Below are 27,438 nucleotides of genomic sequence, written 5' to 3'. Positions count from 1 at the left end.
TTTTGGTTGAGTTTCATGTTGAGCAATTCATATGTGTTTCAATAAAAGAAATTACTTGATACAAAGAAAAATACAGGTGGTATATAGATACAGCACAAATAGGAAAAGCGGTACACAGATGACAGACTTCTGAAAAATACTGGATTGGTATAATCCAAGGACAATATTCCCCACTAAGAGCATCACATTCATATGTGAATAATAGTGTCTTTTACTCCAAGTTCCAAATACAGGTAAACATTGTCCTTTGTGTAGATCAACATCCTGGCCCCTTTCAAAATCCTACTTGAATCCAAATTGATGAGATTATCAGTCAGACTATTACTATTTACTTGTAAATGACGTATTAAATTTTTTGAACTACTCCATAAAAGCACCAGCGTTTACTAAAATGTACATGCAAGGCAGATTTGGAACCCCTTGCCACAAAGCGAATGAAGACAGCCAGCATCAACGTCAACTCTTCAACGTCAACTCTGACAGTATTCTAACTGGATACTGTGATTAATAACCTCTTCCCCTGACATTTTAATGTTGGTTTTTTTTTTATTAAGTCTTCAAAGACAAACTAAATCAATCAGCAGCTGATGAACTATATAATAACAGAGCAGGGTTACTCAGCCTCAGCATGACTGGCCCTTGAACCACATTCTAACAGCCCGATGCAGGGCTTGTTCTGTGCCTTACAGGACATTCCGCAGCCTTCCTGGCCTCAACTCACTAGATGCCAGGAGCATCCTCTCCCCACTTTGTGAAAATCAAAAACGTCTCCAGACACTGCCACAGGTCCCCAGTTGAGAACCACTGTGAAGATAAAAGCTAGGTGTTACCTGAGCAGCCCCTGGTGAGTGGATGGTCCCATAAGGCAAGGGGCTTCATGTCAGCAGGAATGACCTGGCCCCCTTTGGCCTCTCTGACCTCATCTCCCACCCCTGCCCTCTCCTCCAGCCACGCAGCTCCTTGCTGTTTCCCCATGACCCCAGTCACTTCCCTGGCCGAGGGTCATCACACAGCCCAGCACTTCCCTCTGCCGAGAACTCTGCTCCCCAAGATGTCCTCTTTGATAACTTCCTTCTTCTCAGTAAAAGCTTTGCTCACTCATCCTCTCAATGAGGTCCACCCTGACCACCTGACTTTGAAATTGCATGCCTCCCATCTACACCCCACTGTACCGATCTACTTTTCTATTTTTCCGGAGAATGTATCAGCTTCTGACACACAGAACGTTTTCTTCCCACGTCTACTGTTTATCAGCTGGGTCCACCCCCCAATCCTCCGCCATCGCACCCAGGGCAAAAATCTTTTACTGACTCCTTGATATGCCTGGCGCACAGCAGGCTATCAGTAAGAGCTGCTAAATGAATAAATGAATGAACGGTAAAGATCTGTCAGGCTAGGGGCTTCCCTGGTGGCGCAGTGGTTGAGAGTCCGCCTGCCGATGCAGGGGACACGAGTTCGTGCCCCGGTCTGGGAGGATCCCACATGCCGCGGAGCGGCTAGGCCCGTGAGCCATGGCCGCTGGGCCTGCGCGTCCGGAGCCTGTGCTCCGCAGCGGGGGAGGCCACAGCGGTGAGAGGCCCGCGTACCGAAAAAAAAAAAAAAAAAAAGATCTGTCAGGCTAGCTTGCTACGCCTCCTGGCAGTGGCAGCAACACATAAAATAACTCCTGCTCTCAGAAAGAATTATCTAGAATTTACATTTCTAGCCACTGCTAAGAGGGCGAACAGGCAACTATTCACGGAATAAGGAACCACGGTCTGTGGACACGGTGATATCAGGAGCAGTCGATTATCCACAAGTCCAGGTCATCCACACACATCAGGAATCTTAAGCATTCAAGCTAGAAATGAAACATGAAGTAGGGTATGAATAATGCCTTGTTCAAATTTTTTCATTATATTTTCCTACATTTGAAAAAAAAAAGTTACCTACTCCACTCAAGAAGGCTTAATATAATACAGAAAAGCAAAGCCTTCTTAAGAAAATAATCTCTAATACCGTCAAGCCTTCTTGGCTCACTTAAAATACTTTAAAAACAACACTGATCCTGATCGGCTTCACTTGCTGCCTCCGCGATGACGGACTTTTGGCGGCAGCTGTTTTCTGTGTTTCTGCCACGTGTGAGCTTCACTGGCAAGTTTGCACAGGACGTCACTGACCCTTTACCAAAAATGACTAATAATTTAAACCTAACAAAGGCCAGCAAGGGAAAGGCTGAGAAGTGCGATTTGACTTGCAGGGGTAGGGGCCCCTCCTGCCACACCTTCTGCTCAGCACCCTGTCCCCAGCTGCACACCCACATGTCCACATGTTCCCTGAACCGTAGGGTCCACGTCCCCGTGGCCCTGGTGCATCTCAGGCAGCAGCTATGGCTGCTGCCTACCCTCCAGGGTAGGGGGATGGTCCCAAGTTAAAAAAGCCAGCTAACCAGCTAAGAGATATAAAGCTCACCTCCATCCAACCCAAACCAGAGGGTCCTGAAGCAGTAGCCTTAAGCTCACCCAACCGAAGATGAGGCTGGCTCTACTTCAATGAGATACTGATCAGTTTACAAAGTACAACAGAATTATTATCCTTTGACTCTGATACTAGGTGACTAAGTAAAAAACAGGCGAACAAACAAAAACCTCCTCCCTCATTAAATGTGTTTCTGGAAACTACAACCGTGGGGGAATAAACGTTTTTCCCTTTCCCAGATCCTCCTCAACACTAACTGGTTACTCAGGGGTTATCTACCAAACATCATGCACACTGTCAGTAGAGTCATCATTTAAAACAGGCGTGGCGGGGGGGGGGGCTTCCCGAAAGAACCGGATTCTTTCGGTTAAGAATCCGCCTGCCAATGCAGGGGACATGGGTTCGAACCCTGGTCCGGGAAGATCCCACATGCTGCGGAGCAACGAAGCCTGTGCACCACAACTACTGAGCCTGCGCTCTAGAGCCCTCGAGCCACAACTACTGAGCCTGCAAGCCACAACTACTGAAGCCCGCACGCCTAGAACCTGTGCTCTGCAACAAGAGAAGCCACCACAATGAGAAGCCCATGCACCACACGAAGAGGAGCCCCCACTCACCGCAACTAGAGAAAGCCCGCGCACAGAAACAAAGACACAACACAGCCAAAAAAATACATAAAAAAATAAAAAATAAATAAAACAGGCTGGGGCGCAAAACAAGTTGGGTGAGGTTGCTCTGGCAAAAACAGACAGGAGACCCTGAGCACGCGCCCGTGTGTCAGTGCTCTTCACAAGACACCAATCTGTCTTAAACCAGCCTAAGTAGGAATTAACGCTTTAAGTATAATGTTAGGTGAATGTGCTTTACAGGTTCAAAGTACAATAGAGACGATCTAATAAAAAGAGAGAAAGAAAAGAAATTTTCCAGGTCATTTTGCATCACAAAAAAGATCAGAAGATCTAGTACAAAAAACAGAAGGCGTGTTAACAGCAAGCGCATCTCAAACGTCCTCTCCCCACCCACCAGGGTTAATTTCAGGTGACAACAGTAAACCATAACTCAACATTCGACAGAGTACTGGCGGTTCAGAGATGACAAAGGCATGGTCCCCAGGCTCTAAAAGCTCCCAAGGGAACAAAGATCTTCCCACACATAACAACCCACAATACCCCGGTGGCAAGAGCCATAGGGTACAGGTATAAACAAGACAGGGAGGAGACCAGCTCTGCTTGGAGGAGGAAGGAGGGGGTGGGAGATGCTTCCCTACAACAGCAGTGATATTTGAGCTGGGCCTTGAAGATCGAGTAGGAGTTTACCACACAGGAAGAGAGAGAGGATCTGGGAAAGGGAAAAAGAACATTCCAGAGGAAGGGAAGAACACAGCAGAGGAAAGTGCACTGGCTGTCTGCTGCCTTTGGGGGGTTCGGGAAGCCAGAGATTTCTCACGAAGCCACCAAGCCCTAGCTGAGCAGCCACCCCAGAACTGGTCTGAAGTGGAAAGATGAGAAAAAATAAACACAATAAAACATGTCCAGTGAGATAAGTTTATTGGCCCAGACATGAACAGAGGTAGAGACGGAGGCAGAATGTTAGAGCACGTCTATCCCGGCAAGCGTTTTCATTAAGAATCCGTTCTCCAGGCATTCCCAATATTTACGATTCTCCATTCAACATGTCATCCTGTCACTATAACTCTGTGTGAGATACGCCACCCTGGGCCAGCCCAATTATCCATACGATCCAATATTCTGTCTCTAACACAGCACTAGGGGACGACGGTTGGGAGAAAACATGACAGATGTGACCCACTGTCTGTGTCCACTTCAATATGTTAGAAGATTGGTTGATGGTGGCTGAGAAGGAGTCTAGCCTTATTTGCAAAGTGCGTACTTAAAAAAAGAGAGAGAGAGAGAAAACTGTATTAATGTAGAACTTATGTAATTGATAATTCTTAGCGCTTCTCATTAGCCACTCTTCGATGAACAATAACTAAGTCTCTGCAAGGCCTTATATGATTTGGGGGGAAACTAGAGTAAACCATCCGTTAATGTATTATTTAAAGTGGCTTCACCCTTCTTGCTAACAGGCTTATAAATACTAATGCAGATTCTTAAATTGGGACCATTTCTAAAAGCTACACCAGACAAACCCAACCCATGCGGAAGATAAAGGACGTTCTCGCTTCTTCACCGACTTGGGGTGGGGGGGGAAGGTGGAACTGACCCCTGCACACGGCAGGTCTTTGTTGACTTAACTAAATTTCAGTGGCAAGCTGCGCAGGCAAACTTTCTCTGTATGAATGCCATTCTCTAACAAGACCCACACTGATTTATTAGCTCCTGTATGAGCGGAGCCGTCCAGTGCATAACGTTTTGTATCACAAATCTCTGACGGCTACTGATGGTTATTACTAGCACTACGCAGTGGGCTGGCTGAAGAGACCGGCCCAGCTCACGAGCAGCCGTCCTTTCTATACCATGCATACATGGAAATTCCTCTTTGATTTGTGGCTTTAATCACGGCTTCCAAAACCCGTCATTATTTATGACTCTGACTTTTACACTGACGGTCAACGGGAAACACTGACTCGGGTCACCTGATAGGCGAGCACTCTGCAGCTCCAAGCCGCTCGTGGGCTCCACTGTGATATTATACATCTCAATTTTCCTGCCAACCCACCCAGCTGGGGACAGAGCTGGAGGAGCTGTGGGTGAGGGGGCCAGACTCTACGCAGTCTGATGGATGGAAGAGCGCTACTGAAAAATGCAGCAACTTCTCCACTCAGACTTGAGGCAGATTCGAAAAGGAAAAGAAGGTTGCAAAACAAAACCCACAGCCCCTGGGGTGAGTGTATGCGCGTGGGGGGCTCTACTTTCCTACTGTTCAAAATATTTGAGACAGTCAAGCAATACTGGCCAACATTATACCACTTTTCTAATGACCGCCTTGGCCAAACTGCCAGGAAGGTCGCCTTCCTCCTTCTGGAAAGAAGCAAACTCCTCCGCGGATGCACCGAGTTCCATGCCGGTCTTACACGGTCCCACCCCGCCATCGCCCTCCCCTCCCGCTCTCTGCCATCTTCCCCTTTGCACAGACTCCTTCCCCCCATCCACGGTTATGCTCTCCCCTGTGCCTTGATCTTAAAAAGCAATTCTTATTTTTTTAACTGAAGTATGCCATTCACACAGAAAAGTACACAGAAAGCACGTGTTCCACTTGACTAATTTTTTAACTGAACATGCCTGTGAAACCAGTCCTCAGCGCAAGAAAGACAATTTAACTGGCGTCTCCAAAAGCCCCCCATGCTCCCTCCCACTTACTGCCCTAGCCAGGGGGACCACTCCCCTGCCTCCTGCATCGGGTCAGCCAGATGGCCGTGCTTGCCCCGCGCTCTGTGCAAACAGCAGCGTCCAATCTCTACCCTTTTGTGTCCGGCTTCTTTCACCAAGCACTACGTTTGGGACGTTCATCCGTACGTGTGTGACGCTGTAGATAATTCAGCCTCGTAACTGCATAGTTTTCCATCGTGTGAACATAACCACCATTTATAATCCATTTTACTCACGATGGACATTTGGGTGGGTTCCAGTTTTTGACTATTAAGAAGAGTGCAACCATGACCCTGTCTTTGTGAAAATATGTGTTCACGTTTTGGGGGCAAGTAACCAAGAGTGGAACGGTTGGGCCATCCAAATCCTTTTTCTTTTTTTTTTAAGGTTGTCAGAGTAGATACAAATAATGCAAAGATGTTCTGGGCTCTCTTATCCAGGAAGAAAAGCAACCCCTCCAGCTGCTTCTTCTCAAAAGGGTCTGCTTTCCTGGCTACACTGGGAGCTCCCAAGAACAGTGACCATTCCCCAAAATGCCCAACGGCCAGCCAGTGTCTGGAATACAGTGGGTGCTCGATGCATGGACTACAGACAACATACCCTCAACTTCCCGATGCCACTCATTCTGGCCCGGCTTCTGGCCCCTGGCTGCACTGGAAAAGTTCTCACTGAGGTCACTCACCCATTGCCCTCCTTGGCCTGACCCAACTCAACCGGCACCTCCCATCTGTGCCATCTCTACGCGCACCTTCCCTCTAGGTGGGAGCAGCTCTGGGATGGAGCCCAGGGTTCTTCATCCCTCTATCCCCAGTGCCTCCCACAGGCTGGTGCCTGGGAGGAGCTGGAGAAACATCTGTTACATGGATGAATGACTTTCCAAACAGGGAAAGCAAGCACTTGCCCTCGTCTCTTATTTTTTTCCTTATTAGGCTAAGTGATGTTTTGAAGCTCAAAACCACTTTCTCCTTCATTAGCTAGGTTTTGTTGCAAAATTTCTGCTTAAAAAAAAAAATCTTCATTTGTGAGGTAGAAAGCCATATAAAACTCTCTTTTTAAACAGAGACAATTTCAGGGAATCTCTAATGTTCATCTGTTTGTCTCACAGGAAATGGAAAACACAGAACAACAGAAGTAAAACGCATTACAGTTATCAGCCGGGAAGCACAGTTGACTCGGCCCACACCATGCTGACTCTTTTGTTCCTTGCTCACCCTCATCCTGTTGGGAGGAGACAGGTACATGCTTTTAATCCCCAACACATGAACAGGAAAAAGGAGACGTGAAGGCTGAACAACTTGTCAAGGGCTCCTCAACAAAGCAGGGTCTGTGCCGGCAAAAGTCAGCTCTTCAAACTGAGCCCAGTGGGAAAGGCAGCCTTTCAGGTTGGCTCAGCTAATCAACAAGACTTCTGGGTGCGAACAGAATGAAATCAAGTTTCAGAGAAAGACAAATATATGATACCACTTATCTGTGGAATCTAAAAAAATGATACAAATGAACTTATTTACATAACAGACTCACAGACTCACAGGCATAAAAAACAAACTTATGGTTACACCAAAGTGGAAAGCGGGGAGAGAGAAATTAAGAGCTTGGGATTAACATATATACACTACTAAATATAAAAGAGATAACCAACCAACAATGACCTACTGTAGAGCACAGGGAACTATACTCGGTATCTTGTAATAACCTATAATGGAAAAAGAATCTGAAAAAAGAATATATATATAATAAATATATAATAAAAAGAATATAAATATATGTATATACAACTGAATCAGTCTGCTGTACACCTGAGCCTAACACGACATTGTAAATCAACTACAATTCAATTGAAAAAAAAAAACCCACCCCCCCGCAAAAAAAGGAAAAAAATGAAATCAAGTTTGATTTAGAACCGAGGGCCAAATGCAGCCCTGTGTTTATAAATAAAGTTTTATTAGCAAACAGCCATGTTCATTCATTTATGTGTATCTGTGAGTGCTACCAGGCTATAGTGGCAGACTTGAGTGGTTATAGCAGGGCTTCTGCCCAACAAAGTCTAAAATGTTTACTATCTGATCCTTTACAGAAAAAAAAAAATTGCCCATCTCTGACTTGGAGAATAGTCTGATGTCTGGATTTTGTTCTATTTCCCAACTATTAGCACATTCAGGTTCCTGTTCAAACTATTTCACTCAACAAGGAGGTCTTTACTTTAAAAAAAAAATTGACAATCTTTGATTTGAGTTTATATAATAGTTCAGAGAGAAGGTTCAATGGTTTGGTTTGGGGCTAAAATTAATCTATTTTCTCTGCTTGGCTGTGGTCCTCAAGCAGAACATTTTTACAAACCTGGACTAAAGTGGGCAGGTGAAATGGAATGCATTCTGCTCTGGAGGACGTCTTTTATTCAAGCTTGAACACACACCACTCCTTCTAGCATTAAGATTCAAAGAGTCTATCTGTATCCCCCTGATTTAGCTAATCCCATTTTCAACAAAGGTCCAGATATTATTTGTTGGCACCTAGCTTTTCTCATCAACAGAAGTACACCTTCTTCCAACTTCTTTCATAGATACCTCAAAAACTAAACATTTGAAAAGAAATACACAGTCCCTCAAATACGAATAGATTCTCCAAGTCTGTCTTTTGAAGCTAAACGCATCTTACAATAACATGGCAGCTGACTTCAGAATTGAAATCCAGCTTTAAACTCTTCATGTAGATGTTTGATCATATATGAAACTTTCATCTCATTTTTAAAAACTTTCTATTAAGGAAATTTTCAAACACATGCAAAAATAGAATAGTATAATAAACCCCACACCCCTAGCAACCAGTTTCAACAAGTATAAACATTCTGCCAATTTTTCCCACTCATCCTTCTTCCCAACTTTTTGATGATTTATTGTTTGTTGCAGCATTTTCAAAGCAGACCTCACACATCAAATCATTTCACCCATAAATGCTTATTTGTTTCTGTTAGATAAGGTCCTTCTCCTTTGAATAAAACTGTGACACCACTATCGCATCTGACAAAATTAATAATGATTCTTAATATAACCTAATAACCAGCCCAAGTTTAATTTCCCCCAACTGTCTCATTAATGTCTTTTTACAGCTGATTTGTTCAACTAAGGATCCAAATATGACCACATATTGTATTTTGTTGATAGGTCTCTTAGGTCTCTTTATATCTGCAACAGATTCCCCTCACTTTTTTTCCACCCACCACTGGCACACACTTAAATTCCAATTGGCCAAGCCAACCTTACCAGGAGTAATACCTCTTCAGCCTCTACCTGCTTTAAGCAACCCAGACGGTCACAGGACTTTAAGCCCGAGGCACAGACGCGTCCAGCTCCACCTTCTACGTGCAGTCCACCAGGACCACCGTGCCAGACCATCCCACATGCCTTCTGCTCTCAAGAGAAGGAATTTAGATTGCTTCAGCAAGCTAATTCACTAAAATTAAATCTTTTCTGTGCTGCAATGACCCGAAGACTCTGAATGATTTTAAAAGACAAGGCAGCCTTTCATTATGGCTTCGTTTTGAAGTTAGCCAATTTAATCAAGAGATCACAAAGTAAATCGGACAAGACTTGTCATCCATTATCACTACCAGTAATGACATTAATTGAACACCTAGATTATGGAGGACACTGGGTGATAAAAAAGGACGACCTATGTTCCTGCCCAAAGTGACTTAGAGCCTAAACGGAGCGGTTATCCCATCGTTTAGACAAAAAATGCCCAAAAAGGACGACAGATGGAGAACCACCACAACCAACATCCATGCTCTTGCCATTAGCTTAAGAATATTCGTGAGGTCAATCTGTGTGACGGAATAAAAAAAGCAAGACTCAGAGGAACAGAGTTGGTTGCTAGTTCTATCACTTATGACCTGTGCCATACTGGATAAGTTAGTTAACCTCTCTGATTCTCAGTTTCATCATTTGTAAAACAGGAATAATCCCACCTACTTCATAGAGTAGCAGCCCTTAACACAGAATCAGAAAATCGTATACGAGTGCCTAGCAATAATGATGATGGTTAAAATAATAACAGTAATAAAATCATTGAATATAATACTCTATGCCAGGCACCGGGCTGAAATGTTTTATGTGTATTGTTTCATCTAATCCTCATATCAGTCCTGTGAAGCATCTCCAATTCTTATGTCATTTTCCAGATGAAGAATGTGAACAGAGTGAGTGATCTGCTCACACTGACTCAGCTAAAGGCAGGAAGTGGGCTACAGGACCTCAGGGTTCTTGCTATCAATCACAGCATGATAATGCCTCCCAAATACCACCCCAGTAAAGTGCAAAGGTGGGACCCAGGGCTGCATAAATTACTGGGGGGACAGGCCCTCCTATTACGGCTATTAATCTAACCAACTATATTGTAATTTCATAGGAACAGCACCCTGAAGCCCCCACCCCTGCTCAAAAAAAGAAGCCCCAGGAGGCTCCCAGCGTTGCCCTACCCATGGCATGGGTGTGTTCAGAGCCGCAATGCTGGCTTTCTTCTTTACCGGGACGAGTCTCCAGCCGTCTGCTAAAGAGTGTTTATGGCATTATCACAAGTCTCAAACACCCAATATCTGCACAAACAGGGCCAAAGGAAAATCAGAACTATTTTTTCCTATGTAATCTCTTCCTTTTTGAACACATATACAAAAAAGACAAAAGGAAGCTAGCTGCCAGCAAAGAGGTCCAAATGCCTGCCGTCACCACGCTGTGAGAAGCCCAAGCCAGCCAAGTGGAAGAAGCTCCTGGAAGAGAACTGAGGCCCTGACCTGCAGTCCCAGAAGATTTCCTGGCCAAGAGCCACGTGAAGAAAGCCATTTTGGACCTTCTTATCTTCCCAGAGTTCACAGAGAACACACGAAGCTTCTGTGTCACCCAGTCAAGGCACAGAATTGTTAGAAATAACAAAATGCTGTTGATTTAAGCCACTGAGTTTTGGGGTGGTTTGTTACATAACTGATATAGCCAGAAATCAGCTTTTCCAGCCGGGCCAAATATCGAATCTACGAATGAGAGGTGCCTTAACAGCAGCTACATTCCTTCCATTCGAAGATGCCCGCTGGCCGAAACATTCAGCTCTGTAAACCTGGGGCCAACACTGTACTTTGCCCCACAGTGTGACATAATTATGAATAATGATCACAACAATAATAACGGCAGATAATATTTACCCAGCGTGTCCTATGTACAAGGCTTCACGCTAAACCTTTTATTATTTAACCTGCGCGGAAGCCTTTTGAGGTGGACTTCTATTATGCCCATTCTACAGATGAGGCAATGAGGCTCCAAGTGGTACAGTGACTTGGCCAGGATCACACAGCCAGTAAACAGTGGCTCAGGACTTCACCCTCTGGCCATCTGACTTCAGGACCCATGCTCCTAAACACTGACCCCTTCGAGTGTCATTCTACTTTAATAAAGTTGCCTCCTTCTAAAAGAAATGATGTGTATAAAGGGTTTAAACTGCACCTGACCTATGGTGTCTTCTGTAAACACCAGTTCTTGTTAGTAGGAAACTTGTAGATGGGGAAGGGAAGCGCACAGTAAGCCCCCATCAATGTTGGCTATTGTGATGGTTTGTACAGGCCTCCTTCATGAGCAGGCAACCCGGCGTTTGGTAATTATTTGTTTACAAGTCGGCTCTCTGCCTGGACTGTGAGCTCCCTGAGAGTCGTCACCGTTTCAGGTTCGAGTTTGTAGGTCCCGGGCTCCGCGCATGGCCGGCCCAGAACCAGCAGGTGCTCAAGAAATGTTTGTTGAATGGAAAGGAAATGCTTCAGTCACCACAAATGCGAACTTGCATTTCCAGGAACACCTTCCCCAGCCATCAGTCCTTAACGTGATTCTAAAGGAAAGAGCAGGAAGGGACAGGTGAAGGATACCCACCCAAGGGGCTCCCAGGGATGAGAACGGAGCTGGGCTTGTGGCCAGGACACTGAAGAAATCTGTGCGAGTCTGTGGCCGGCCACACGGGGAGCCGGACCTCCCAAACTCCCCAGCACTCTGTAAAGTCCCAGGGAAAAAAGTGGAGACCCTGGGTGGAAGCCCCCGACCCCCAAGGTGGCCACGCCTCCTCCCTCCCGGAATCACTAGGAGGAGGGCTTAGCCCTCCCGCCCCTCCCGGGCCGCCGCAGGAGAAGGAGGAGAAGGAAGAGAAAGAAAGTGACAGGAAGTCAGAAGTTTCCCAGCAACAAAAATCCTCCCCATCCTCGGCCGCCCCGCCCAGTGAGGAGGGACCGCCGCAAGTAATTAAGGCAGTTGGGGGTCCCGCTATTCTTGGCCCAACACGGAGAGCCCAGCCCGTAGGTCCCACCCCGCCTTTCGTGCACCCCGAACTCTATGAGAGGTTCCCAGGGAGGGACGGGACGCCCGAACTGTTACTTACAATCGTCTAAGTCATCCTGCAAGTCCACAAAGTACAGGGGGATCCCTGAAAACCAAGAGACACATAAGGAGTTACAAGGGGGCTGCGGCAGGCGGCCTCAGGGGCGGGCGGGGGTGGTCCCCGGGCCTCGAGGGGTGGTCCCGGCTTGGGGGGAGGGGGGGCGCCCCGGGAGTCCAGCCCCACTCACCCGCCATCTTGGAATGGGCCTGGAGGCGGGGCCGGCGCGCGAGGGGCGGGGCCAGAGGGAGAGAGGCGGGGGTATCTGGCTTCGGATCCCGCCCCTCGTCGGCGGCCCCGCCCCCCGCCTCGAGCCTCGCGGCGCTAGCCGGCCCCGCCCTCGCGGCGAAGGTGGCTGCCGAGGTGGGCGGGGAGGTCAGGTGACCCGGCTGGCGTCCCAAGATGGCGGCAGCGGTGGCGCTCGGGAACCCGCGGCACCGTCCCGGCTGCTGAGGCGGGTCCCGCACGGCTGGTGACGGACGGGCCAGGCCGAGGACCGGCGAACGGGCGGCCGCCGCCTATACGCGCCCCGCGGCCGGGGCTAGGCCGTGCCGCGGCGGCGCTGGGGGATGCTCGTGCTGGGCCGGGCCTCTCCCTTCTCAACTTAGGGCGGCGGCGGGCCCGCTCCCCTGGCTCCCAGGCCATGGCGCTGAGGGAGCTCAAAGTGTGTCTGCTGGGGGTGAGTGGCGGCGGGCCGGCTGGGAGGGCCGCGGGAGGCCGGGCGGGCCGGGGACCCGGGCGTGCCCACGTCCCGTTTGCCCCTTCTCTCAGTCTCAGTGCGGGACGCCGCCTACCTGCCCCGGGACCCTCCTTCCAGCCCCCCTCCCCCCCCAGGCTGTCCCGCCCACCTGGCCGCACAGTCCTGAAGGTTTTGCTGGCGGGAGGGACCTTTCCCCTCGTCCCTCCCTGGAGCCCAGGGTCTCTTCCCGCCCCTCAAAGGGTGAAGAGCCCTCCCTGCCTCTCCGTTGCATCTGGGTTAAGAGCAGCTCTTAAATAGCTTCTCCAGGTACTAGTTAGGAGTTGGCCAAGTCTTGCGAAGTACAGCCAGTAACAGGTCTTTAGGTTTTACGAGCAGCAGTAGTCTCCTTTGCCATCTGCTTGGTGTTTTTGAACTTGTGGGATACCTCTGACACTTCTCACAGAGTTACTTTCCTTGGGGCGGGCGGGGGACATTCAAATCAGGAAGCCCCAAAGACTAGTTTGAAGCTTCAGCTTCCTGACTTGTCGAGGCAACCTTGCTATTTCAGAGCATACTTTCTGACATTGATGCTCTCTTGCCTGAGTTGCTGCCTTAAAGACTGAAAAAGGTTTCAATAACTAGTCTTCGCCCTTCCTAGATAGGGTGGGGCTAGGATTTATCAGGGATTACTCAGAAGTAGTTCAGGAGTTCATAGTTCACGTAGACTTATTATAAAGCAATTGAGTTTGTCACTTTGCACAGTAAGCAGAAACTTTGGATCTTTCAGAAGATCCTGTCTCTTAAAAACTTGGAACCCCTCTCCTACAATACATTTTGAAATCTCCTAGTTACTCCACTGAATTTTTATGAAAACCTTTTTGTGTTTCTTAACTTCTAAAATTTACCTATCTGGAATGATTTTCCCAAAATCCTGAACTTAGGGCACAAGGTAGTTTTTGGTGTACGCAAGCAGGTAAAACTTTTTCTTTTTCACCTCTCATTCTCTTTCAGGATACAGGTGTAGGTAAATCAAGTATTGTGTGGCGGTTCGTGGAGGACAGTTTTGATCCGAATATCAACCCAACAATAGGGTAAGAGATCAAGTTTATTGAATGTGCATCTAAAGGTGTATTGAAAAGTCCGTTCAAGTAAAGGCTGTGTTACAGCGGTTAGGCATCCCCATTTTAAACTCTAGTGAATTTGGAGACAGTGGTTCCCATCATCTCTAGAAGAACTTGAAATGGTGGAGTGAGGATTGATGTGTTTTAGGAAAATTCTCTTTTGATTTGTGAGGAATGAAAACCTCCAAATGAAAGTATGAATTAAAGTTTTACTTGTTAGAATATACAAAGAGCCTTCAATCTATGAATAGTAACAGCAATTACACCTTGAAATAAGGCAGAAGAAAACAGGCCCTAATACTTTTATTTCCCCCGGCATGTCACCTAAAAGATATTTTAGGTGGCTTTAGTTCTTCGTAAAATATAGTTTGGGGTCCAAACCCTTCTCACACGTTCCAGCACTGCTACCTACACGTTCCAGTAGCAGTAAAGAATTAACAAATTAATGTCAAAATGGAAGCTTTTTTCCGGGTATCTGGGTCTTAGAATAAGTGAAATTGACTGGCTGTCGGTTTTCGACTCTGTGAGAAAACTTTTCAGGCTGTTTAAATATCATAATATTAATACTTTCTCTGTGAGAAGTTGTGTTTCGTGGGTGTTAATACTTTGTCGGGCTTGTAAGACTAGATATCTACTATGCGAAGCCCCAGTCGAGGGGTTTCTTCCATTAAAGAAAAATTCGGTTCTGCCTAATCGGGAAATACCTTACAGCATACACAGACACACTTGAACGCACCAAGATGAAACAGCCACTAATCCTCTGGAATGAAAATGCCTTTCAATACCCTTCAAGAAAGAACTGGGTACGTCTACATGTTTGAAGTGTGAACTCATCCTCCTCTGGGCCTGCCTGTCACTGCCCGCATGGGAAAGTGAAGGGACAGGAAGTGGTAGCAGGTCGTGCTGGTGACTCAGTGAGTGACACACCTCACACTAGGCAGCACTAAAAACCCAAACGCCAGCTTGGTTAGCAGTGCTGTCTCACCAGAGGAGAGGGACGGTGGAGGCCTGTGGCCCTGTCCTGGGTGGCCAGCCCTCGCAGCCCCACAGGCGCTGGGGTTCTTCACCTCCCCGAGCCCCACTCTCTTCACCAGGTGGTCCAGGCGCACGTCTTGCGGGGAAGATGATCCGAGGCTTCCCCCTCGTCCCTTCCACCGTCCTTGTTCCTCTGTCCTCAGCAGGTGTCCTCCTCCTTCAGGACCAACCCCACACACACCTGAGCTCTGGAGCCCTGCCTTCTCCCCTTCCTTCCCCAGCCCTGCCTTCCTGTCGGAGCCTGCAGACACGCTCCCCGAAGACAGGGCCGTCCCCCAAACCTGCCGGGCAAACGGGGGGCTCCGGAAAGAGGACTTCCTGCTTCCTCAGCTGCTGCTTCTCCTCAGCCCCCTGCTGTCTCCATCCCACCCCAACGTCCCACTGAAACCACCTCCCCCAGCACCTGTCTCCATCTCATTGCCAACGCAACGGCGTTTTTCTTCCTTTCTTCATTCATTGCGTGCCTGCTGTGTGCCGGATGCTAGGCTGGGGGCTGGCGGTTTAGACCAGGGCTCCGCAAACCGTGGCCATTTGGCCACCGCTTGACTTTGTAGATCAAGTGATACCGTGACACATCACACCCGTTCATTCATATGTTGTCTGCGCCGCTTCGGGCTACAATGGCAGAGTTGAATCGCTGTGACTAAGGCCCTGTGGCCTGCAAAGCTGGAAGTATTTACTGTTTGGGCCTTTTCAGAGACAGGCTGGCAGCCCCTGCTGCCCTCGCGGCCTCTCCTAGAAGGGCAGAGGCATATTCTGCAACTAAAGTACAGGAAGTGATTTCTTTGACCATTTTCTGTGCTCCAAAGGAGGAATGTGGAGCACCTGTGAGAGCCTGTAGCAGGCGCCTCACCCAGGCCCAAGGGCGTGACTGGTTCCTGAGGGGAACGGTGAGGGCGTGAGGCGCCTGGAAGCCCTGACATTTCAGTATTGAAAGATGAGTGGACTGTATTTCGAAAAACAGTTTTTGAAGAGTGGAAGGTAAGGATCGGTGGTGTTGAGGGCAGTGAGTAGCACGGGGGACAGCAGGAGCTGTGAGGGTGGGGGACAGGGCACATTGGATGGGTGGCCCGGAGGCTGGGCAGGCAGCAGGGCCAGGCCCCAGACGTTCTTTCTCTCCCTGGGTCCGTGACCATCCCCCTCAGTCTTCTCCCCACCCCCACCCCCCTGCTGAGTTCATACATGTTTGGTCTTCCCCACACTGCGTCCTCCTCCGAGCAGTGCCTTTCCCAAACAGTAAGGGCTCTACGTATTTGTGACTGAGCTCATAAACTCCCCATCAGAGGCTTGGCCCTCTGCTCCTCTTTCCGTGGACCTTGCGGAAGAGAAAAGGACCAACATGTCCTCAGGTACCCAAGCCAGCAACCTGGGCATCCTTCTCAGATCCCCCTCCTAATGTCCCCTCCCCTCCCTGAAGCCAGCATGAGTCACCAGCTCCTGTCCAGGGCTCCTCCTGAATATCCTTCCATACCTGTTCTTTGTTGACTTCTAGACCTTCATCTTCCCTCGTGGTGGTTCCAGCATGGACTCTGCCACCTGCCAGCTAGTTAACCCTGAATCAGTTTCCCCATCGCAAAATAATAGTAATACTGGCACCAATTCCATATTGTTAGGGGAATTCCGTGAAATACTGTATATAAAATGTTTAGCTAAATGCCAGGGACACTGGGGCTCAATACATGATAGCATTGTTGTTTTTAAAAATATTTACATCTTTTTAAATCTTTAAAAATTATTTTTATCGAAGTAATGTGCATGTGTTTTTTTTCTGTAACAGTAAGGCTTATAGCTTAAGTATAACAGTCCCCTGGTCCACTCTGACTCACTCCCTAGAGGCAACTACTGTTGTGATGTTGTTTAGCTGGTTTTTTCTGATCTTTCCTCCAGATTTTTTCATAACATGCATATACTGCTAATTCTTGACCCCTTCTCTCTTCTCCCCCACCCCATCGCCCAACTTTAGGCATTATCTACTGATTGTTTTCTTGAGAGACGGGAATTAGTCGTCCTACTTCTTCCACCTCCCTCTGCTCATTTGCCCTCCCTCCATCTTTCCAGTAAAGCACTACCACTGAGCGTCAATGTAGCGTTTAGAATGCGGGCTCCCAAGCCAGGCTAGCTGCCTTCACATTCCAGGTCTAACACGTAGTCGCTGTGTGTCCTTGAGCAAATTATTTAACCTCTTTGTGACTAAATTTGCACATTTGGGAGAATAAGTTGCATCTCATTATAGAGTTGTGAAAATTGAGTTAAACACATAAAAATTAGTTAGAATGGTACTTGGCATATGGTAAGCATTTGTTATTTCTTAGCAACTGTTATTTTTTAATAAGCCTCTAACACTATAGTGTTTTTTTAGACTTTATTTAAATGGAACTAGACCAGTAGGTATTGTTTTGTATCTGCTTATTTTATTCAAACCTTGTGAGATTCATCTATGTCATTTCATGTAATAATAGTTTTTTCTTTTTCATCTCTGTATAGTAAGTAACTCATTGGATAAATATACCACAGTTTATTCTGCTGTTGGAGATTGTGGTTGTTTCTAGTCTGAGGCTATTACAAATAATTTTGCTATGACCGTTTTCGTACGTGTCTTTTGTGCCCATATGTATGGAATTTCTTTGGCAATTGGCAGTGGAATTCCTGAGTCAGAAGGAATATGTATCTTAACTCTAGTAGCTACCTTGTAAAGTATTGCGCCAATTTACATTCCTACCAGCAGTGTTTGGGAGTTCCGGTTGCTCCATATCAGCTACAGCATTTGGTATTATCAGTCTCAAATTTTAGCTGTGTTGGAGGGTGGGCGGTAGTACCTCATTCTGGTTTTAATTTCTGTTTCCCATATGACTAAAGCTATTGAACACATTTTCATATGTTTATTGGTCATTTGGATATGTTGCCTGTTTGAGAATCTTGTTCATTTTTCTATTGGGTCGTCAGTCATATCCTTATTGATTTGTAGGTGTTGCGTACGTATTCCGGATACTAGTCATTCGTTGGTTCTGAGCATTGCAGATATTTTCTCGCACTCTGTGACTAAGGTTTTCACTCTCTGAAAGGATCTTTTAATGAAGAGTTGTTACTTTTAATATATCCATTTGATCAATCTTTCTCTTTATGGTTGGTGCTTTTTATGTCCTTTTAATAAACTTCGATTTACCAAGGTCATGAAAATACTCTCCTGTTATCCTATAGAAATTTTGTTTCACTTTTCAGATTTAGATTTAAATTTTACCTGGAATTAATTTCTGGATGAGATGTAAAATAAACGTTAAGTTTTGGGGCGTTTTGACTTTTTTTTTTTTTAATTCCAACAGGGTTATCCAGTAATCCTCATCCCTTTTTTGTTTTTTTAGACCATAATTCAGTGTTCTATGCTGAGCTGTGATTGTCATAAATTGAGCATCTGTATTTATAGTGCACTTTTTATGGATTTTTTTTTTTTTTTTTTTTTTTTTGCGGTACGTGGGCCTCTCACTGTTGTGGGGGAGCACAGGCTCCGGACGCGCAGGCTCAGCGGCCACGGCTCACGGGCCCAGCCGCTCCACGGCATGTGGGATCTTCCCGGACCGGGGCACAAATCCCTGTCCCCTGCATTGGCAGGCGGACTCTCAACCACTGCGCCACCAGGGAAGCCCCTGGATTTTTTATTATATCCCATTGATCTGTGTTTTTAATTGACTTTACTGAAGTATAGTTTACATGCAATAAAATGCACCCATTTTTAGTGAATATGGTGATGAATTCTGACAGATTTATACATCTGTGAGATCACCACTGCAATCAAGATGTAGAACACTTCCTCACTCCAAACTGTCCCTTTCTGTCCTGTCCTGTATTCACCCTCACCCCTACCACTGGCTCCAGACTTCCTCACTCCAAACTGTCCCTTTCTGCCCCGTCCTGTATTCACCCTCACCCCTACCACTGGCTCCAGACTTCCTCACTCCAAACTGTCCCTTTCTGCCCCGTCCTGTATTCACCCTCACCCCTACCACTGGCTCCAGACTTCCTCACTCCAAACTGTCCCTTTCTGTCCTGTCCTGTACTCACCCCCACCCCTACCACTGGCTCCAGGCAACCACGGATAAGCTTTCTGTCACAGAGATTATATGGAATTTTTAAATTTCAATTGTTTGTTACTAATATATACATAAAATGGATTTTTACCTATGGACCTTTGTTGTGTGACTTGGCTAAATTCAGTTAGTTCAGGCACCTTTTTAATAGATTCCTTGAGATTTTCTTAGGTGCACAATCATGCCATCTGTAATAGGCAATTTTATTTCTTTCTTTCCAATCTGTATGCCTTTTATTTCTCTTACCTGCCTTAGCATATGAGCCAGGACCTCCAGTACTGTGAGAAGTGGTAAGAACAGACATCCTTTCCTTATTCCTAATCTTGGTGGGGGAAGCATTCGGTCTTTTCCATTAAGTTAGACATCTAGGCTCTAGGTTCTTTTTATAGGTCCCCACTATCATGTTGAGAATGTTATCGTCTACCCCTAAATCAATGAGATCTTTTTTAATCAAGAATTGTGTTGAATTTTGCCAGGTGGTTTTTTTCATCTTTTGAACTGTTCTTGTGCTTTTTCTTTTTCAGTCTTAAAATAGTGAATTACAACAATTGATACTAAAATATTAAGCCAACATTGCATTCCTCGGATACATTTCACTTGGTTAATATGAATTTTTTAATACATTACTGAATTTGATTTACTAAGATTTTGCTAAGCATTTTTGCCTCCATGTTCATGATGGATATTGATCTGTAGTTTTGTGTAATATGTTTCTCTAGTTTTGGTATCACGGCCTCATAAAATTAAGTTGGGAAGTGTTTTTTTCCTCTTCTACTTTTTTGGAAGAGTTCATGTAGAATTGGTATTTCTTCCTTAAAAGTTTGGTATAATTCATAAATTATATCCATTTGATCAATGGATGAAGCCATCTGAGCAAGGAGTTTTCTTTGTCAGAAAAATTTAGCTACCAATTCAGCTTCTTTAATAGATATGGGCCTATTCATTTCTTCCTGAGTAAGCTTTCGTAGTTTGTGTCTTTCAAAGAATTTGTCCATTGTATCTGTTTTTTAATTTATTGGCATGAAGTTGTTCATGATATTCCTCTATTATCTTTTTAATGTCATTAGGATCTGTCCAGCTATAAGTTTAGCGATTTTAATGGTCTTCTCAAAGAATCAGTTTATTTCATTAATATTTCACTGTTTTCCTTGTCATTGATTTTTGCTTTTATCTTCATTTTTTCCTTCCTTTGCTTATTTTGGCCTAACTTCTTCCTTTTTAGTTTTTTAAGGTGGAAGTTTATAATATTGATTTTTTAAGGCTTTTTTTATATATGCAATTTATACAGTTAGAACTATAAATTTCCCTGTAAGTACTTATTTGAGTGAATCCCACAGATTTTGATATGTTGTGTTTTCATTTTCATTTAGTTCAAAGTATTTCTTTCCCTTGTGACTTGTTTGACCTGTTAGTTGTTGGAAGTATGTTTTCTAACTTACAGTTATTTGGGAATTTTTCCAGATATTTGAAATTAGTACTGAATTGTAGTTTAAATCCGTTGTAGTCAGAGAACATACTCATTATTATTTCAAACCTTTTACATTTGACATTTGGTTTATGGCCTAGAATGTGGCCTTCATGAATGTTCCATGTGTACCAGAAAAGAATGTATTCTGCTACTGTTGTGTGGTGTGTTCTGTAAATGTTAAATTATCAGCTTGGCTAACAGCACTGTTCCTCTCCTTTGTATCCTTACTGATATTTTTTTCCCCTTATTTGAAGTGAAAGGAGTGTCTGAAATCCAACCCTAATTGAAGATTTGTCTAGTTCTGTTTTTAGTTTGATCAGTTTTTGTTGATGTTTTGAAGCTATTATTGAGTTTACCTACATGTAGCATTGTTATTTTTCTTGATCACTTGACCCCTTCACTATCATGAAATGTCCCTCTTTTTCCCTGGTAACGTCCTGATTCTGAATTCTACTTGGTCTCATATGAATACAGGCTCTTCAGCTCTCTGTTGGTTAGTGTTTGCATATCTTTTCCCATCCATTTACATTTAACCTATATATATTTAAAGTGAGTTTTGGGCTTCCCTGGTGGCGCAGTGGTTGAGAGTCCGCCTGCCGACGCAGGGGATGCGGGTTCGTGCCCCGGTCCGAGAAGATCCCACATGCCGCGGAGCGGCTGGGCCCGTGGGCCATGGCCGCTGAGCCTGCGCGTCCGGAGCCTGTGCTCCGCAACGGGAGAGGCCACAACAGTGAGAGGCCCGCGTACTGCAAAAAAATAAAATAAAATAAATAAAGTGAGTTTCTTGCAGCCAGCATTATGGGTCCTGCCTTTTATTTGGAGTGTTTACACTTGTACTGTCTAATACAGTAGCTGCATGTGGCTATCTGAACTTAAGTTAAAATTTAAAATTCAGTTCCTCAGTCACACTAGCTACCTTTCAAGTTCTCATTGTAGAAGGCTCTGTTGTATAGTACTGGTTTAGACCCTTTTTATTTTTTGTAACTATCAATATGGTTTGGTTTAAATCTACCATCTTGCTGTATTTTTCTACTGCCCATATTAATGGTTCCATTTTATCTCCACTAGTGGCTTATTAGCTGTACCTCTTCTATTATTTTAGTGGTTGTGCTAGGATTTGCAATATACTTCTTTAATTTGTCAGCCTACCTTCAAATAATATACGGTTTCACGTATAGTATGAGAACCTCCTTACAAGAGTGTACTTTCATTTCCCCTCGCTCATCCTTTGTGTTATTATTGTCATATATTTTATTTCTGCATCTTATAAAGTCCACAATACACTTATTTTTTGCCTTAGTCAGTGATCTTTTAAAGAGACTGTTAGTCTTTTTTCTGGGTCCTTGTGCCCGTGTCACAGTTTGTTAAATCCAGTATCTTTGTAATAAGTCTTAATGTCCAGTAGTATGAGTAGTTCTATCTTATTCTTCGGTAATTTCTTGGCTGTTCTTGGCCTGTTACATTTCCATGTCAACATTAGTGTTATCTGTTTTCACACACACCAACACACTAATCCCCACTGTGTTTTTGATTGACATTCCATTGAATTTATAGATTGGTTTGGAGAGAAATGACATCTGTATGATACTGCATCTTCAATATATGCACATAGATTATTCTTCCATTTGTTAGGCTTCTTTATTTTTTCTGAGCATTTTTTTCTGCTTTTCTGTGTAGTGGACTTGCATATCTTTCGTTAGATTTAATCCAAGGGGTTTGATGTTTCAGTGCAGTTTTCTGCTGTCAATGTGCTAAATGGTATTGCTTTGAAATAGCTTTATTTCTAAAACTTAAACTTTTTGTATCTTTTATTGAGTTGAGTATGGATCTGCAGTACTGTGTTGAATAGAAATGGTCATACTGGGTATTCTTATCTTATTTTAATCTTAGCAGGAAAGCTTTCTCTATCATACCATTAAATATGTTTGCTATAAGGTTTTTGTACATACACCTTATCACATTACAGAGTGTCCTTCTTTTTATCATATGCTGGAGTTTTGTTTTTTTTTTTAACATGAATAAGTGTGGAATTTACCAAAATATTTTTCTACATTTATTGGCTTGATCCTGTAATTATTCTTTTATGATGTTAATGTGGTAAATAACATTGTTGAATTTTCATGGAGTAAATCCACTTAGATTCTAATATATTTTTCTTTTTACATATCACTGGCTTTAGTTTACTGTGTTTTTTTAGGACCTTTGTGTATGTTTTAGGACCTTTGAGTAAGATTGTCATGTAATATTACTTTCTATAATGTACACGTCAGATTTGGTATGAAGGTTTTGCTTCCCTTATAAAGCTAGTTGAGAAGCTCTTCTATGGAAGAGTTTGTGTAAAATTGCTCTTATTTCTTCTTTAAATGATTAGTAAAATGTATGTGAGCTTCAAGTTGTCCTTGTATAATATAGTTTAATGAGTCAATTTCTTTCTTTTTTTTAAAAATAATTTTTGTTTATTTTTTTATTTGGTTGCACCAGGTCTCAGTTGCAGCTTGCTGGCTCCTTAGTTGTGGCATGTGTGCTCCTTAGTTGTGACCAGTGAGCTCCTTAGTTGCAGCCAGTGGGCTCCTTAGTTGCAGCTCGCCAGCTCCTTAGTTGTGGCATGCGAACTCTTAGTTGCAGCATGCGAACTCTTAGTTGCAGCACGCATGTAAGGTCTAGTTCCCTGACCAGGGATCGAACCCAAGCCCCCTGCATTGGGAACGTGGAGTCCTTAACCACTGTGCCACCAGGGAAGTCCCTCAATTTCTTTCACAGTTGTAAGATTATTCATTTTCAGATTTTCTATTTCTTCTTGTATTGATTTTGATAGATTGTGGTTTGTTTAGGGTTTTTTTTAAGGATTTTCACTATTTTCATATACTTTTCCCAATTTATTGGCATAAAGGTGTTAAGATTTTATACTTTTTACATTTTACATGTATCTCTTTTACATTTCTGATATTAGTTTTACCTTTGGTCAACTCTGCAGTATTTCTCTTTTTTCATTAATTCCTGCTCCTATCTTTATAGTTTCTGTTCTGTTCAATGTGCAGTTCTTTTTCTAACTCCTTGAAAGAGATGATTATATAACTGATTTTCAGTCCTTATTTTCACTTGTATTCCTTATGTTTTAATACCTTAGCCATGGCTTTTGCTGGATCCAAGTTTGTGTATATCATCATTTCATTGCCATCCATTTCAAAATATTTTCTGATTTTTATTATGATTTCACCTTTGATCCAAGTGTCATTTAGATATGTGTTTGTTGATTTCCAAATATAGGGAAATTTTCTAGTTAACTTTTTTTAGTGATTACTGGCGTAATTGTATTGAGGTCAGAGAACATATTTAAATCCTTTAATTTCTGATGCAATTTGCAATATACCCAGTATATGTTGATTTTGGTAAATGTTTCATATGTGTTTGAAAAGATTGTATACTTTGCAACTGTTATTTGCCATGTTCTTTGAGTGGAATTAGGTCAGGTTTATTAATCGTGTTCATTTCTTCTGGTTTTTTGGTCTACCCAAATCCATTAGTTACTAAGAGACTTAGTGGGTTAAAAATCTCCCACTATGCTTGTGTATTTGTCTGATTATCCTTTTTGTTATGTCAGTTTCACTTTATCTGTTTTGCAGCTACAGTAAGTACTTACAAATCTGGAATTTTGTATCTTACTGATAATACAAACCTTCTAACATTCTGAAACGTACTCTTTAGCTCTGGGAATGCATTTTGCCTTGAGGTCAAATTGTGTCTTAATATAACAAGACTATTTCCTTTGGTCAGTATTTGCATGGTGCAACTTTGTCTCATCCTTTTGTTTCTAACCTTTCTGTATCTTTCTGTTTAAAGTGGGTTTCTTGTAAGCAGCTTATGATTTGAATTTGATAAAATACATTCCATATAACCACCACTTAATCAAGATCCAGAAATTCTCATCACCTCAGAAGGTTGTTTCTGTGAGTCCCACTCCTCACAAGTGACCACTGTGCTGACCTCAATCACTATGGATTAATTTGCCTGTTCTTGCATTTCATGTAAATGAAATAATACAGAAGACACTCTTTGGTGTCCTGTTTCTTCCCCATAAAACGATGTTTTGGAGATTCAACCATGTTGTTGCATGTATCATAGTCCCTTTTTTTAATTGGTGACTAATATTCTCTTACATGAATAGATCACAGTTTGTTTACCCATTAGTTTTGGGCTACTATGAATATAGGTGCTGTGAAGATTCTTTTAAAACTCTTTTTGTACACATAGGTTTTCATTTCCTTTGGGTAAATAACTAGGAATAGAACTTGTAGTTCATAGGATAGGTGCATGTATAACTTAGTACGAAGTTGCCAAAGAGTTGTCCAAAGTGGTTGTATCATTTTACCCTCCCACCCGCAAGGTATAGAAGTCCAGTTGCCCTACATCCTCACCAGCATTTGTCTTTTTAACTTCAGTTATTCTAGTGGATATAAAGTGGTATCTCATTGTGCTTTCAGTCTGCATTTCCCAGATGACTAATAATGTTAAGCATTTTTCTTGTGTGTATTTGTCATTCATATATCTCTTATGAAGTCAGTACTCAGGTCTTTTGCCCATTTTTACTGGGAGTATTTGCCTTATTTCTTACAGACTTGTAGAAATTCTTTACGTATTACAAATAGAACTCTCTTGTCAGGTATATTTATTGTGAATATTTTCTTCCATTCTGTGGCTTGCCTTTTCATTTTCTTAATGAATTTTCTTAATGAGGAGTTTTAATTTCAATGAAGGCCATGTTATCAGTTTTGTCTTCTTGGGTTCATGCTTTTTTGGTCCTCTCTAAACAAGCGCTGCTTGCCCCAAGTTCTCAGAGATGTTCTCCTATGTTTTCATCATAGTTTTAGCCTTACTTTTAGTTCTTTGATCCATCTCAAATTAATTTTTCTGTATTCTGTGAGGTAGAGGTAAGAGTCATTATTTTCCCATGTGATTATCCAGTTGTCCCAGCATCATTTGTTGAAAGACTTTCTTTTCCCCATTGAGTAGCATTGGCATCTTAATAAATTATAATACTGAGTCTTCTGATCCATGAACATGGTGTCTTTCTCCATTTACTTAGGTCTTCTTTAATTTGTCTCTGCGTTGTTTTGTAGTTTTTAGTTCAGGAGTCTTAAGAGTATTTTTGTTAAAATTTTTTCCTAAATATTAATGTTTTTTAAACTATTGTAAATGGAATTGTAATTTTTTATTTTATTTACAATTGTTTGTACCTGTATATAGAAATACCATTGATTTTCGTATATTGACCTTATATACTTTAATCCTGTTAAATTCATTTATTCTGATAGCTATCTTGTAGAGTCCTTTGTTTTTTTTTATATGCATGATTATGTTGTCTGAGAATAAAGTCAGTTTCTTCCTTTCCTTTTAATTTTTTCCATATCTTGCTGCATTGGCTAGGACCTCCGGTACCATATTGAATAAAAGTGGTGACCAACATCCTTGCCTTTTCCCAATCTTAGTGGAAAAACATTCAGCATTATACTATTAAGTATGATGTTAGTGGTAGGGTGCCCATTATTAAGATAAGGAAGCTTCCTTCTTTTTCTAGTTTGCTGAAAATTCTTTTAAATCAAGAATGGGTCTTGAATTTTGTCTTAATACTTTTCTGCATCTATTTAGATGACAGTATGGTTTGTTACCTCCTTTTTTCTGTTAATGTGGTGGATAACTGTGTTCATTATCAATTGCTAAGTAACAAATTATCCCAACACTTAGGGGCTTGAAACAACAAACATTCATTATCCACATTTTCTGTGGATCAGAAATCAGAGTGGCTTAGCTGATACGGTTCTGGCTCAGAGTCTTCTGTGGTGTTGCAGTCAAGATGTCCCAGTCCAGTCAGGGCTGCAGTCATTTGAAAGCTTGGCTGGGGTTGAAGGATCTGCCTCCAAGATGGCGCACTCACATGGCTGTTGACTGGAGGCCTCAGTTCCTCAGATCTTCACCATGTGGGCCTCTCCATGGGGCTGCGTGAGTGTCCTCACAAAAGGACAGCTAACTTTCCCCAGGGCAAGTGACCCAAGGGAGAGCAAGGAAGAATCTGTAGTATTTTTATGATGCCTTAGAAGGGAGTTACTAAGCCCATCCCAGACTCGCAGGGTATGGAATTAAGCTCCACTCTTGAAGGAAGGAGTATCAAAAGGCAAAAAATGAACACATTTTGTAACTACCACAATTACATTAATTGAATTTCAAAAGTTTAATCACCCTTACTGTATCTAATCATGTTGTGAGTAAACATCAGATAAACTCGGATTGAGGAACGCTTTACAAAATGACAGGTATATAATCTTCAAAAATCTCAAAGTTTAAAAAGTCAAGGAAAGACCGAGAAGCTAACCCAGACTGAAGGAGACTGAAGAGGCATGGCAGCTGAGTACAGCATGTGTTTTGAAGTGGATGTTGTACCAAAAAGGGTGTTATTAGGACAATTGGCAGAACTCAAATGGGCTCTGAAGAATAGATGGTAGTAATGTGTCGGTGTTAATTTCACAGTTTTGATTATCTTATTCTGCTTGCGCAGGAAGATAGTCTTGTTTGTAGGAAATGTGCACCAATGTTCAGAGGTAATGAGGCAACTTACTCTGAAATGGCTCAGGATAAATAACTTCTGTACCGGTAACTTGTCTCTAAATTAGAGACTGTTTCAAGTTTGTTTGTGTGTTTTTAATGATGGCTATTTTACTGTAAATAGACATTAAAAGACAACCAACTTTTATCCCCCGAATGTCATTAAAAGACAGCTGGCTGCTTGGTATAAAACAGTATAACATTGAGCTGTTGATGCACTCTTCACCTTACACGCTGGCTCTGTGAGCCTGGGTCACCCCACCCCTCCGCT

At 43.4% G+C, this 27,438-nt stretch overlaps 2 protein-coding genes across 4 annotated transcripts in view; one reads left to right on the top strand and one right to left on the bottom strand.

Moving 5' to 3' along the window:
• LOC101282188 (uncharacterized) overlaps nucleotides 1-12,567 on the bottom strand; it is a 66,132-nt gene extending 53,565 nt beyond the window's left edge. Inside the window, 2 exon segments of the mRNA XM_049699179.1 lie at nucleotides 12,189-12,233; nucleotides 12,376-12,567. Coding sequence (XP_049555136.1) covers nucleotides 12,189-12,233; nucleotides 12,376-12,382 — 52 coding nt within the window. The 5' untranslated portion in view covers nucleotides 12,383-12,567.
• The window catches only part of RAB22A (RAB22A, member RAS oncogene family), a 52,860-nt gene continuing 37,988 nt past the window's right edge, over nucleotides 12,567-27,438 (top strand). For 2 of the 3 annotated variants that reach the window (XM_049698801.1, XM_033410273.2), the window contains exons 1-2: nucleotides 12,567-12,864; nucleotides 13,876-13,955. In XM_049698801.1, coding sequence (XP_049554758.1) covers nucleotides 12,829-12,864; nucleotides 13,876-13,955 — 116 coding nt within the window. In that variant the 5' untranslated portion in view covers nucleotides 12,567-12,828. Of the gene's footprint in view, nucleotides 12,865-13,875; nucleotides 13,956-27,438 lie in introns of those variants that run through there. The other variant, XM_033410274.2, reaches the window with a different exon arrangement.

The sequence above is a fragment of the Orcinus orca genome, chromosome 16 (genome assembly GCF_937001465.1).
Source record: "Orcinus orca chromosome 16, mOrcOrc1.1, whole genome shotgun sequence".
In the NCBI taxonomy this organism is placed as follows: Eukaryota; Metazoa; Chordata; class Mammalia; order Artiodactyla; family Delphinidae; genus Orcinus; species Orcinus orca.
This window is presented reverse-complemented; position numbering and strand designations above follow the sequence as displayed.